At 38.1% G+C, this 14,808-nt stretch overlaps 1 protein-coding gene across 3 annotated transcripts; it reads left to right on the top strand.

Annotated features, from left to right (window-relative positions):
• Positions 1-2,982: 2,982 nt before the first annotated feature.
• Positions 2,983-14,262, top strand: LOC130543286 (protein NipSnap homolog 3A-like). 3 transcript variants are annotated; one of them, XM_057309942.1, is made up of 7 exons: positions 2,983-3,193; positions 6,279-6,489; positions 8,185-8,340; positions 9,562-9,711; positions 11,410-11,438; positions 13,259-13,345; positions 13,439-14,262. In XM_057309942.1, the coding sequence occupies exons 1-7, from the start codon at positions 3,101-3,103 to the stop codon at positions 13,484-13,486; spliced, it is 774 nt and encodes a 257-aa protein (XP_057165925.1). In that variant the 5' UTR covers positions 2,983-3,100; the 3' UTR covers positions 13,487-14,262. The 3 variants fall into 3 exon arrangements, with proteins under 3 accessions (XP_057165925.1, XP_057165926.1, XP_057165924.1); XM_057309941.1 differs by lacking the exon at positions 11,410-11,438 and having other exon boundaries at positions 2,985-3,193; XM_057309943.1 differs by lacking the exons at positions 9,562-9,711; positions 11,410-11,438.
• The last annotated feature ends 546 nt before the right edge of the window (positions 14,263-14,808 follow it).

The raw sequence follows: 14,808 nt of genomic DNA, 5'->3' as shown, positions 1-14,808 counted from the left end.
TAGACAATAGGAAGTCCAACACAAAGCAAAGGCGATCCCAGAATTACTACCATGCCATCTTAGAGAATTAATCCACGCTGGAGCAAGAGAACAAAGAACTCTCCAAAGATAACTGTAGAAGATGAAACTGAAAAGCTGATTAATAGGTTTAATAATATTTGTTACCAAAAGATCCATCACAGCTGCTAACTCAGTAAACATATGGGTAAGTAAGCCCTGGTGCACTGCCATGGCCAATTAATTATTCCGTCCCAGAGAATTCGAAGGGGACTGGACAAATTGAAATTATAGCTCCTGGCTGGGTTTGCCAACACTGTTGCAGAACAGTCAGATAAACTCGTCACAGGAGTTTATCTGAGAAGTAACTCAAGAGATAAGGGTTTGGAAAAGAGAAGGGAGAAATTTATTTTGGGTACTGGCAGTCAGGGGAGGTGGCAAGCTCAAGACTTAACAACCAACCTCTCTGCCTCCAAGATGGACACTTAACAATTTTGTAAGGAGAGGTCGGCGGGGAGCAGACACCTTGTAATCATGGGTGAGGGTTGGTATGTGTTCAGCCCATGATCTCTGACAGAAAGAGGACCTGTGGGTGTGGTCTTTCTAGGCATTACATTGCTATCAGGGCTTCTCTGGTGTGGTGTTTGGAATGTTCCAGATCCTTGCAAAAGAACTTCATCATACTTCAAGAAAGTATGATAAGAAATAAGCACAATGGGTTTTAGTTAACAGCACGAGTTAAGCAGTCTTGTCTAATTTCTGGTTTTAACTGTTGGGGTCTACAGTTGAGCAAGAGGGCTCACTAACATATTGAATGGTAATTTATTCTTTTGGCAAATAGTTTGGTGATTAATAAATGATAGCTATAAAGAAAACAATAGAAACAAAGCAAAGAGCCAGAAAAAAATGTAGTCACTCTCCTATTGATTAAGATTACAGGTGTAACCCACTTAGCAGAAGCTTAAACTAGAGACGATTTCTCATGTAAAAGAACTCCAGAGATGGGAAGTCCAGGACTCCTAGCACGCTGTTCCACGGAGTCAGAACCTAGGCTTCTTCTCTCCTGTTGTCCCATCTCCAGCATGTGAGCTCTACCTCATAATCCAAGAATTCAAGCCATTACAACCATATTCCAGCATGCAGAAATAAGAAAGAAACAAAGAAGAGAACTGCCCCTCCTACACTGCTTTACGATCACTTATAGTAGGATATAAAAGCACTAACACATTACACTGGCCAGGACTTAGTCATACAGCTGCACGTAGCTGTATGGGTTCTATTACTAATTTTAAAAAAGAAGGCAGCAGGGAGAATGGATAATGGGAAATAGCTAATAGTCTCTGCTATCTCCCTCCAGTACTGTCCACTGTTCATATCCTACATTGTTTTTTCTCAGAGTATTTATTAATCCCTGTATATTTTTCTCTTTATTAATATTTCCCCCAACCTGTAAGTCCCAAGATGACAGGGACTATGCCTTTTGCTCACCTCTGTACCCCAGTTTCTGGGAAAGTACCTGAGGCATAGAAGGAATTTAATAAATATGGGTGAAATGAATGAATGAATTGTTAATTCCAGGGAGGGAGCAAAGTCTAAGAAAATAAACTTAAACATAAAGACCCCATCTAGGCACAGATGATGCTTTGTTTTGTCTCACTTGATTAAAAACGATGCCCATCACCCAGAAAAAATCACCCCCTCTGGAATGATAATTTTAAAAAGCCTCCCTCTGGGGGCACCTGAGTGGCTCAGTTGGTTAAGCATTAAATGGCTGCCCTCAGCTCAGGTCATGATCCCAGGGTCCTGGGATGGAGTCCCCATCAGGATCCTTGCTCAGCGGGTAGTCTGCTTCTCCCTTTGCCTGCTCTGCCTGCTGCTTCCCCCTGCTTGTGCTCTCTCTCTCTGACAAATAAATAAATAAAATCTTTAAAAGAAAAAGAAAAAGAAAAAGCGTCCCTCTGAACAGATAATTCAAGTCTTTGAAGAAGGTACAACCAATAAAACCACTGGTGATATCCCTGTAATAATTCCCTATTCTTGATAGTATAAGCAGTATCATTTCATAGTATGCAATAATGTAACTTGTGTAATTGTGAGTCTAATTAAGCACTGTGTAATTACGTGTTATATGTAATGTAATTGGTTATAAAATGTAAACATTAATATACTGTAAATTAATAATGTGACAATTTTTAATGTACCCATTATCAGATGAGGAAGGGAAGATTATTTTGAGGGAGTGGTATGTAAGAGACCTAAATCCTCATTTACCTAAATCCTCACTTTCCAAGCTACAGATACTATCTATAACTGAAAATACCAAGACACACCAGAAAAAGCCTATAATTTACAGAAAGAGAAGAAAGCATTAGAAGAAGTAAGTGGAAAATGCTGAAAACAGTTATTCTGGGGACCAATAATCAGGGATACGGAGGACAAAACCCGAGGTCTGCTGGTATGCTTCTTTAAGGCTTACAAAACTATCTGACTTTTTAATACTTAGTTCGATGTCCCCATTCCAATGAGCTCCTGAAAAATACAATTTCAATCATAATTAGATGCCTAATGAGGTCATCCTGGGGTGGCGATTAGAGAAAGAGGATGCACTTCATGAGGAAAAGTGAAGGCTCCCTAGTCTTTACGTAAATCACCCCGACTGAAGATTAACCACGGCAAAAACCTCCACGATTTTAAATGCACAGCAATTCGCGTGTACGCATCTTACTCCCTTAAAAGGACAAACACACGCATTCTGCACACGAACTCTTCAGGACTGTGCGCAACAGCGCGTAGAGACGAGGTGATGGGCTCAGAAAAGTGCAACAGGAACGATCTCTGCCTTCAGCCAATCCCAAAGTCCCCTCTGACGTTTGGGTAGGAATGTCTGAATAAACAACCTAGGACCAAAGAGCACGTGCCGCCGAACGCGCCCGGGGCTGGGCCACTGAGGACGCGAGCCGTCGGGGCGGTGCCGCCGCACTTCTCGGCACCAGAGGCGGAGCTGACGCCGCTGAGTCCCGCCCCAGTCTGCGCCGGCCAGTAGTCCAGTCGCTGCTTTCTTCCAGGCCGGTTAACCCGAACGGGAGGAATTTAAAAGTACCGAATGGCTGTCCTTCCCAGTACTCGAAGCCGCGCCATGCTCGCCCTCCGAAGCGGCCTGACTAGGGCTTTGGCTGCGCGGACGCTCGCACCTCAGGTACCGGCCACCGATAAGTGCCCAAGCAGTGCCCTGGGGGAGGGGCTCGCGGCCCCGCGCATGCGCTACCCGACGTGCTCGCCTAGACGCGAGTGCTGCGCATGCGCCCAGCCGGTTCACGCGCCGAGGTTATTCTAGTACCAGTGAGGGTCCCAGACCCGGTACTGAGCTGGGACTTTCTGGGATGCGTGGGTGGGAGGGTGTCACCAGTCGGGGAGGGTGCGCTGGCCAGTGTCGCCTCCCGGCCGGCTCGTAAACAACCGTCAACAGGACTTCTTTGGCCCAGGTGCCAGGCGGCCCTGAGGACAGTCCTGAAGCTCCGGCTGCTCGGTATTTGCTTCCCAGCCCCGCTGCGTTCGCCAGGTTGGGGCCAGTGCCAGCTGCTTGCTGGTCGAGCCTTTCCTATTGGTTTGTCCTTTGACAAGCCACCGCCCCCTCCAGCCCGAAGGTAGAGGAGAAACGAATAGGTCAACCAGCCGCTGGGGAAAGAACCGGCCTCCCCGCGTTTTAACGAAATGTACACAACTTGGGAGCGTTTTGCAGAGAACCTTAAAGAGGAGGGCAGGGCCCTGGTGGTGGAGCGTCCTGCCCAGCTGCCATCGTGCGGGCGGTGTCCAAGCCACGGGGGGCCAGGAACCTCGTAGCAAACATGATGATAACCTCATTTAATCTTAGATGAGAAATGTACATAATAGATTTTTGTGATTCAACCCTGTCGGGACCTGGCCTATTCTGTGAATCTACAGATTTCTTTGATATGTAGGTTTGCACTTCTTTTCTTGAAGGGTATAAACAGAAGGGGATGAACCAACTCTAGAGACTGACTTTCTGCTGAAGACTGAGGAACCAATGATGGCCCATTCACCCAAGATTAGCAATAGAGTCTTTAATCTTTCCTGATTCTCACTCTACTGGGGCAGGACCAAAAGTTATTCCTTACAACTTTATTCTGAACTTTGATTATTGAACGTCAGCCAGTTCTCATAAGTGAATTGGAAGTCGGTGCTGTGGAAAATTAGCCCTTATTTGGAGGTAAGGGAGCCTAGAACACTCATGAATTCTACTCCGGAATAGTTGTAGTTTCTGCTCTTAAGAAAAATCACCTCCCCCTAAGCATACTCGCTTATCTCACTGCTGTTATCCCTTCTGTGGGCTTCTCCCTCTTACTGTTTATTCTTTGTTTCCAAATACAAATTCCCGTGGGGCGCCTGGGTGGCTCAGTCGTTAAGCGTTAAGCGTCTGCCTTTGGCTCAGGGCGTGATCCCAGTGTTCTGGGATCGAGCCCCGCATTAGGGCCCTTCGCTGGGAGCCTGCTTCTTCCTCTCCCACTCCCCCTGCTTGTGTTCCCTCTCTCGCTGGCTCTCTCTCTCTCTCTGTCTAATAAATAAATAAATAAATAAATAAATAAATAAATAAAATCTTAAAAAAAAATACAAATTCCCTGAAAAACGACTTAAAAGTAATTGTTATAAATACTACACTGTTCCGTTTTCTGATATATTTTATTTATGCTACTTTTTTTTTAAAGATTTTATTTATTTATTCGACAGAGATAGAGACAGCCAGCGAGAGAAGAAACACAAGCAAGGGGGAGTGGGAGAGGAAGAAGCAGGCTCATGCGGAGGAGCCTGATGTGGGGCTCGATCCCAGAACACTGGGATCATGCCCTGAGCCGAAGGCAGACACTTAACGACTGCGCTACCCAGGCACCCCTATGCTACTTTTTAAACTATAATACTAGGCAGTTGTTTATTTAGATAACATTCTCTTATTAAAATTTGGTTAAAATGACACAAAAAGCATGTCCAGCAAAAATAGAACTATCTGCAATAGTTTTTGGAGGGACTGTTTGCTTCCCAAGTAAGCTTAGACACTTGGGCAGTAGGAACCTAACTGAGAGGACATGAATGGAATGAACTCAAATAGATAATTATAATTATATTATACACAAATGAAATACATAGACAGTTGTGTGTTTTAACCTAAATTATGTCAGATAAAGAAGACTACTGATTTCATTTGACGTACCAGGTAGTCAAATAAGTCCAAAATTTGTCGATAGCTTTGTACCAACTGTTGGTAATTCTGATTAATAAGCTTCATGAAACTAAAATAAAGAAATAAATAAATAAGCTTCATGAAACTGGCACGTGATAACCAAACCTACAGTAAGAAGAATTTGTAAGTGAAAATGCCATAGGACTGTGTGGGTGTGAATGTACACACATGCACACATATATACACAGAAGATAATCTCTGGCAGGGTATTTCCTATCTAAAGTTAAGTTCATTCAGATTTGGAAGACTAAATTAGAAGAAAACTTTATATAGGTAGCATATAACTAATACAGCAAGAACTAATGGTTCTTAAGGGATATTTTCATCAATCTGGTAAAATTGGATGGATTAAATGCCCTTCTTCACATTGCATCTGTAATTAAACCTAGTAATGATTAAGACAATTCTAACTCATTGACTTCTTTCCTTTATAGCGTTCATACAGTCCCCCACCATGTTCTAATGCAGTTGGATAGATTTTATAAGAGTCCATTCCTATCTTTTACCAGTGATCTACTTCTTTGGATTTGGGAAATACTTTGACCTAAATAGCAATTTTTATTTTTAAGAAAAACCTAAAAGGGAGTTTTTCACTAGTAAACAGATTTCCATTTTGCTTGCCAAAACACCTGCATATTTTATAAAGTTCACTTAAATGCATGACTGCAACATTTTTAGTACTAAGAATGGAATATTGGCTAAATAAGGGAAGACATCTGCAAGTTTATTAGAATCCTAGCTGTAGTTGAGTAAAGGACTCTTAAGACCCCAGTGCCTTCTTATGATTAAATTTCATGAAAAAGTGGCTAACAGTGGATCCCTGCTAAGAAACTTATATTCAGCATACTTAAGACTAGTTTTATTTATTGGCATTTCTCTAAACGAATGTCGGAGAGATCACAAAAGAAGTATAAATGTGGATTATGAGTCTAATGTGTGCCCTTTGTTTCTAGATTCATATTTGGTTGTAACAGTATTATAAACCTTACCTTCCCAAAATATTTAAATTTGCCTTATCTCTCTTCAGGTGTACTCATCTTTTGCTACAGGCCCCAGACAATACGATGGAACATTCTATGAATTTCGTACTTATTGCCTTAAGCCCTCAAAGATGAATGAGTTTCTGGAAAATGCTAAGAAATACATGCATCTTCGGACTGCATACTCTGAATTGGTTGGATTCTGGAGTGTAGAGTTTGGAGGTCAAATGAATAAAGTGTTTCATATTTGGAAATATGGTATGATTTTTCCAGCTTCAGGATTCAGTATAGATTTTCATTGTTAAATGTTATCTGGTGCTTAGCTCTCGGATCTAGATTAGTATAAATACCCACAGGTTAAAATAAACTTTTAAAAAGGGAAACAACAAAAAATGAATTCAGTGATTCCTCCTCCCAGTGGTATACCTTTAACAACCCTTTGCCCAAATCCTTATGTTACCATAAATGGGAAAGTATGGCATCTCGTATTCCAAATCATAAAATTGTGAACTAGACTTTATACAATGGTTTGTCATAAAGATGATTTATGAAAAAAATTAAAGCAAGATTGCAAGAGCCCAAGTAGGTTAAGATCATAAGGGAAGGGAGAGTTGTTTTTTCTTATTCTTGAAGCTATGCCTGGATATCAGGATTTTAGTAGAAACAATTCAGGTATGTAGGGACTTTAGAGTAGTAGAGGTTGCTGGGGATGATAGTTAACTTCTAGGCTTCACCCAACTCTGAGATTTAATAATTTGTTATGTTGAGAAAGTAATTTTTGTGTCATTTGTGCATTCCAGGGTTTCAGGAAATTCATTGTCATTGTGCTGTTCTAGGGAAGTAAAGGCAATCAAAGTTCTCCCCATATTAAAGTTGATTGACAGGTTGCACAAATCCCTAGGATGTTTGCTACTCCAGTGTCTAATCCTTGTGAAGTCTACATCAGGACTTGATGAAATCCAGAGAATTTCAATACCTTCATTTAGTGTTTGATCATTAGTGTCAAAGTTAATAGTCATGAAGTACTTTAATATGAAAAGTGTTCATTCCATTTTTAACATGGCCCTAGTTTAGGGGTTTCCCCTATTGCATAGAATAAACTCCATTAAAACACAATTTATGCTTTAATGTGCCACCAGCTGACTCAGATCCCATTAAAAAAATCACTAGTAAAGTCCTGGTATAACTCACTTAAGCTCTAAGTTCCCCAGTATAAACCATAGAAAGCTCCTTTACCATTAGTCTTAATGAGATCCTAGTAGTAAATATAGTACTAGGCCTAAATGTTTAGTAAAGTTTTAAATAACAAACAAGAGAAATAAATACTGGGTAAAAAGAATGGTGATAATAAGAAAGAGAAATAGCCCTCTTTCTTTGGATGCTGTTCAAAGAAGAGGCTTTAAAAGTGCATCTTCCTATCATGTACGTCACATTTAATTCGGAGTGTACTTTGACCTGAACACTCACCACCACCAAAGAAAAAGTCTTTCTCTAAACAGGCACTATAATTTAAATGCCTCAAATAATAAGAATAATTAATATATATTGAGTGCTATCTAGGGGCCAAACACTGCTCAAAACCCCTCTCATGTACTAATTCATTTAATCTTCACAACAACCCTACAGGGAGATACTATATCATTATCCCCATTTCACAGAGTAAGAAATGGGCACAGAAAGATTCAGTAACTTAACCGAAGCCACACAACTACCTACTAAATGAGTCGATAAACCCCACTACATGACATCAGCATTAGCTGTTTACATTTCTACTCCCCTTTTAGACCATAAGAAACTCGAGGACAGATGTCACATCTATTTATGTTGATGGCTCCAGTGATAGAACAGTGTCCTTATTGTGGACTCGAACATTTGCTGAATTGAATGAAATCCAAAAAAAGGTATAGGTGATTTTAATTGTTTTTATTTTTCTTACTCCTTTTTGTCCCCTAGATAATTTTGCTCATCAGACTGAAGTTCGGAAAGCTGTGGCCAAAGATAAGGAATGGCAACAAATCATCGTTCCAAATCTGGCTCTCATAGATGAACAAGAGAATGAGATTACTTACCTCGTGCCATGGTGCAAGTTAGAAAAGCCTGCAAGAGAAGGTAAGTCCTTCCCTCTTAGTTACTTTGAACTTTGATGGAGAAAATGCTAAAGATTTCAAGCTATAAAAACTTAACTTCCAGGGGTGCCTGGGTGGCTTAGTCAGTTGAGTATCCGACTCCCGATCTCAGCTCAGGTCTTGATCCCAGGGTTGTGAATTTGGCCCCCCCCCATTATACAGATGAATGAATTTTAGATCTTTGCATATTAAAACAATGAGCATTGTATGATGAAGGGTTTTTTTTCCAATTTGGAAAAGCTCTTAAAATTGAGGCATAAATATAAAAAGATGACATGGGGAGTAAAGGTTGAAATTAAAAATACCAAACTATGACATCACTGGCTCCATCGTTTGTTCCTATTAGAAATGGAATCCTGTAGGGGGAAATTATATAAACAAGAAGTATTTCCTCTCAAAATTGGAAAGAAGAAGAAATACAGGAGATCAGAAAATGCTTTTTTTTTTTTTAAAGATTTTATTTATTTATTTGACAGAGAGGGACTTCCAGCAAGAGAGGGAACACAAGCAGGGGGAGTGGGAGAGGAAGAAGCAGGCTCCCAGCAGAGGAGCCTGATGTGGGGCTCGATCCCAGGACTCCGGGATCACGCCCTGAGCCGAAGGTAGACGCCCAACGACTGAGCCACCCAGGCGCCCCGGAAAATGCTTTTCTTATTCATCTTACCTGAGAGTGCAGATTCAAGTAGCTCAAAAATCCTAGTCCTACTATAAATGCTCAATATTTGTTTTATTGACAAAATTTGTAGATTAAAAATATTTCACGGGCACCTGGGTGGCTCAGGTGGTTAAACGTCTGCCTTCAGCTCAGGTCATGATGTTCAAGTCCTGGGATTGAGCCCCACGTCAGCCTCCCAGCTCAGCGGAGAGTCTGCTTTTCCTGACCCTCTGCCTCTCCCCCTGCTTGTGTGCTCTCTCTCTTGAATAAATAAAATCTTTAAAAAAAAGTATTTCAGATAATAGCTTGATATATCTTCCCTTTTTTGTTGTTCTGTATAAGCTTCACAACTGATCCTTAACCTTGGACAAGGACTTTCTAAACATAAAAGCAAGGAAAACTAGTGCCGTAATTCATAAATATGTCTACATAAACATGTACGTGTCCACACCTGAGTATGTAGATCAGCCTTCCAGTGGTACCAGACTAACCTGATTAGAAATTTCTTGAATATCTTTTGTAAAATAATTATTTTTCTCCCTACTCTAGGAGTCTATGAACTGGCTATTTTTCAGATGAAGCCAGGTGGGCCAGCTCTGTGGGGTGATGCATTTAAAAGGGCAATTAATGCCCACGTGGATCTAGGCTACTCAAAACTAGTTGGAGTTTTCCACACAGAATATGGAGCACTCAACAGAGGTACAGTGGTCTATTTCCTCTATGCAACTGCAAAGTATACTGGTTAGCTATTAAGTTTCTTGGGCCCGTTTGTCTCTTTTTTCCATTATGGCATATAGTTAAATTTTTATTGCCAAATTTTTAGGGTTTTTTGTAATTATAAGGGTTGAAAAAAACCCGATTTATATCTTACTTGTTTGGAACGTTAACACCTCATGAAGCTTTTTTCAAATGTTAAAATGCCATGCTTTCCATGACACATCAAAGTGATAAAAAACTGCAAAGAGCCTCAAGAAAATATCTGTTCTTTCATCTTTTTTTCCTCTAAATATACTTTTATGACTTTTTAAAATAACATTACTTGGAGTAGAGAGATTGTCTTGAATGAAAAAGTAGTACATATTTTTACACATATTAAAGAGATGGACATGCCTTAAGAGGGGAAAATATTTGCCCCTACTTAGAGATAATACTGTTAACGTTTTGGTCTTTATATGTCATATATAGATATAGATATAGATATAGATATGTCATATGTCATTCATATATATGTGTATGAGTATAAATATATATAAATATATATTTGTGTGCACACATTCATATATATGAGTGACATAGGAATAAGAAAATCAAAATGTCATTTAATATCTATACATGTTAGAAATAATGCATTTGCATGATTAATAATGACCTCTTAACACTTCAGTGTGGGTAAACACAGCATACAGGTAAATATACATGCCTGAATTTATTTATTTACTTTTAAAGTTTATTTATTTAAGTAATCTCTGCACCCAACTTGGGGCTCGAATTCACAACCCTGAGATCAAGAGTCATATGCTCCACCGACTGAGCTAGGCATGTGCCCCCTGAATTTATTTATTTTATTTTTTTAAAGATTTTATTTATTTATTTGACAGAGAGAGAGAGACAGGCAGCAAGAGAGGGAACACAAGCAGGGGGAGTGGGAGAGGAAGAAGCAGGCCCACAGCGGGGAGCCTGATGTGGGGCTCGATCCCAGAACGCCGGGATCACGCCCTGAGCCGAAGGCAGACACTTAACAACTGAGCCACCCAGGCGCCCCATGAATTTATTTTTAAAACATCTATTTGGGGCATTTAACTTTTAAAATTGAAAGTTACTGCAGTTGGAATTTCAGAGAGTGTTTTATAGCAAACTCTTAAAAATGTATGTAAAGTTCATCTGGAAGGATAAATGACTAAGAATAGCTAATAAAATATTTGAAAGACTCATCATATTGATTTCCCTCCTTAACTTCCTATTTAATGTCCAGTAGACATCTCAAACTTGACACACTCAAAGCCGAGCTCCTGATCTCTACCCAGAAATTTAACTTCTAGCAATATATCCTAAGAAAATAATCAGAATATAACAGGAAAATGTATTTTTAAGTTGGGAAATATATCAAGAGGAGAAAAACTATGAAAATTAGATGTCTATCGCACACCATATACTAAACTGGAATCCAAATGGATTATAGATTTTAGTGTAGACAAAAAGAAGTCATAGAATTACTAAAATAAAAATAAATGTACAAAATAAAATATAAAAGTTTAATAATATGGATGAGAACTATATTTCTAAGCTAGAGAACAAATGAAGAAACAATGAAGGAAAAAAAAAATCACTTGATGATCTTGTTTTTAAAAGTCTCTATCTTTCTGCATGCCCCAAAACACCATAAATGAATTTCAAAAGCCATAAGAAAAATGAAGATTTCTGCAAAGGTAGGTATACACATGACTACTAAATATATATAAATTAAAGAAGATACAGATTAAGACAATAATGAGATATCATTTTTACCTAATGAAGACATACTTATATAGATACAGTATTTGATAGGTTGGAAAAAATAAGTACTCATATGATGTATAGGGTTCATACTGTGTTAATCTTTTCCCTACCCACAATTTGGCAATATAAATAAAAAGCTTTAATTTTTAAATTATTTTTGCCATTATACTAGGAAATATGCATAAGCGTATAATGTGTTGGGTTATATAGGAAAGAAGTTTGAAAGGATGTAAATGATATTAATGATGATATTAATGTTTAAGTCTTTTTTAAAATGGACATGTATAACTTTTATACGAAAAAAAACTACTGAAAACGTGTACACTTTTTAATCTTAAATTCATTCTCAGCATAGGAGAATAGTAACATGCTGAGTATAAACAGGACATAATTTCTGGAGGACAGTGTATATATAATCTGTACACTGTACATATGGAAGTATATACAAAATACTCTTTGGTTCTCTCAGTTTAAATTTCGGGAGTTCATATTGCGGAAATAATCAGATACAAACTGCCTGGCTTTACATCCCAGCTCCATCACTTACTATCTTTGTGACGTCACATGAGTGAACTTCACCTTAAGGTGCCTTATCTTGCTCATCGATAACATAATGATAATAATACCCTAAGATTATTGTGAAAATTAAATGAGTTAATACATGCACAACTCTTAGAACCAGGCCTGGCATATAGTAAGCACCCAAAAAATGTTAGTAGTAGTTGTCTTTGACATTGTTATTATTATAACTACACGTGCAGCTGCTGCTGCTCTAAGGAAGTTTATGTCAACATTGTTTACAATAAGGAAATGTTGGAAACAATGTGGTTATGACCCTATGTAATGTGTATATAATCTACTTGTAACACACAGATGTACATCATATAGGTCCTGTACCTTATTCAGCATATACACTGTGTGTATATAAATATGTAAACATACAAAAACACGTATGTACATACATATGGAGATACACTAAAACAGAAAAGTGGTTATTTTAGGGTGGTAGGATTAGAAATGATTCCTGCTTTCTGTTTATCTGCATTTTCCAAAATCTCTACAGCTAATGTATATTACCTTGAATTATTAAAAAAATCTCAGTATTTGTAGAACCCTGAAATATTTTGTATAATGTAAATAATCAACAATAAGGGGTTGGGATAAAAAAGTTGTCACAAGAAGGAATTCATACAGTCATTAAAAATTAAGATTACTGTCATGGAAAATACGCATTATTGATTTTTAAAAACCCTACTAAGCATAATATACAGTAAGACCCTAATCTGACTTTACTCATTTTTTAAAGGAAATACACTAAATATTTGAGGTTTTCTCTGGGTTGTTAAAAATTATGCTTTTGATTTTTTTCTTTGTATCATCAAAATTTTCAGTAGTAAACACTTTTTTTTATAATCTTGCTTTTTTAAAAAATAAAGTAAAACATAGTAGGAAGTCCTAAAACTTGGGTCTAGCCTTGATTGTGTCTTTAGTGGTGTTACTTACTTTTTCTTTCCAGCCTTCCTTTTCTTCATTTATAATGATGAATTAATTTATAATCCCAAATCTCTGACCCCCTCGGAAATCTTACTACTAGCTAATCTTACTACTACTAACATACTTAATTTTACCTTTTGGATATTCACCATTTTGATTTAAAGAACAAGACTTAATGTTTCTGATTAATTTTTCTGTATTTCTTACTTGTAGTAACGCATAGTCTTTAGAAGCTATTTTTGGTTTATTTCTGCAGTTCATGTTCTTTGGTGGAATGAGAGTGCAGACAGTCGTGCAGCTGGGAGACATCAGTCTCACGAGGATCCCAGGGTTGTGGCGGCTGGTAAGCTATTTCACTAGGCATGAAGTATTTATACAACAAATTTGATTCAGCCAATAACTTTATATGTCTTTTTATGAAATTTTTTTTTTCCAGTTCGGGAGAGTGTCAATTACCTCGTGTCTCAGCAGAATATGTTTCTGATTCCAACACCATTTTCACCTTTGAAATAGTTTTCCACTGAAATACAAAGCATTGCATTAACTGCTATAAGATGTGCCTTCTAATGGTGCTTAAATTCTCCTGAGAGATTCTCACTTGTCTTTAAAGAAGGTGGTAAGTTAATTTTCTGTGTCTCTGCACTTCTAAAGCCACCTCTATCCTTCCTTCCTCTGTTTCCTCTCCACCTCAGGAAACAGTTCTGTTCATTTTCCCCATGGCATTTCAGTGTCTGTTACACATTAGAAATAGTTGCTACTACTTGATGATCTTGATTTTTCATTGGTTTCAGAATATCTCTTGTATTCTGTTTTGACAACCCTCTGCTTTTATAGCATTTTCTTCTATTCAAATGATTTTACAATTTGTACCTGATATTTTAAAATTATATATAATGTCTATCTTTTCATGGCTCTTTTTTCTGAGATTTAAATTTTTCTTTCATTCAGTAAAGTTTTGTGATCAAATGGGATTCTAAGACCAAATGTATTTCTTTACCTCGGCAAAGTACAGTGTCACCTGTGTCATCTGTATTAATTATGGTTTTCATATTAATTATGAGTCAAACTTAGAAGATAATGTAATTAGGTCTCTGCTAAAAACTTCAGAAGACTTGTTTTATGTGCTGAAATGTGTTCATTTATAGTTAATTTTTGTTCGTTTTGGCTCACTAACAAAGATACTTGGGACAGCTATTTGTTTTAAAGAGATTTTTATGGTTACAAGAACTGTTTCCTGAATAAAAGCCTACATACCCATTCTGCAGGTTTTTTTATTTGTGGTTTTTTTTATACTGTCTTCTCTAGAGCCGTTACTGTGTTGCTATAGGGTAGTGACACAGTAATAATTTAACAACTTTATTGTAAATGTTAAGTTACATCAAGAAGATAACGTAATAATAATCCCAGAAAGTTTTCAGTACCACCACAGATCCTAGGGCTTTTCTTGAAACACCTGTAATTTCCATTTTAGTTGAGTGCATCTGCCTTCTAAAACTAGGTTTGGATGGGGCGCCTGGGTGGCACAGCGGTTAAGCGTCTGCCTTCGGCTCAGGGCGTGATCCTGGTGTTATGGGATCGAGCCCCACGTCAGTCTCCTCCGCTGTGAGTCTGCTTCTTCCTCTCCCACTCCCCCTGCCTGTGTTCCCTCTCTCGCTGGCTGTCTCTGTCAAATAAATAAATAAAATCTTTAAAAAATAAATAAATAAATAAATAAATAAATAAATAAAAAAAACTAGGTTTGGTACTTCTGAGCTCTCTTGATAGTCTATATTTAGAGCTGTATTATTTTGTGTTCTTAAACATATT

The sequence above is a fragment of the Ursus arctos genome, unplaced genomic scaffold (assembly GCF_023065955.2).
Source record: "Ursus arctos isolate Adak ecotype North America unplaced genomic scaffold, UrsArc2.0 scaffold_99, whole genome shotgun sequence".
In the NCBI taxonomy this organism is placed as follows: domain Eukaryota; kingdom Metazoa; phylum Chordata; class Mammalia; order Carnivora; family Ursidae; genus Ursus; species Ursus arctos.
The sequence above is the reverse complement of the archived record's forward strand: the minus strand, read 5'-3'. Positions and strand labels throughout refer to the sequence as shown.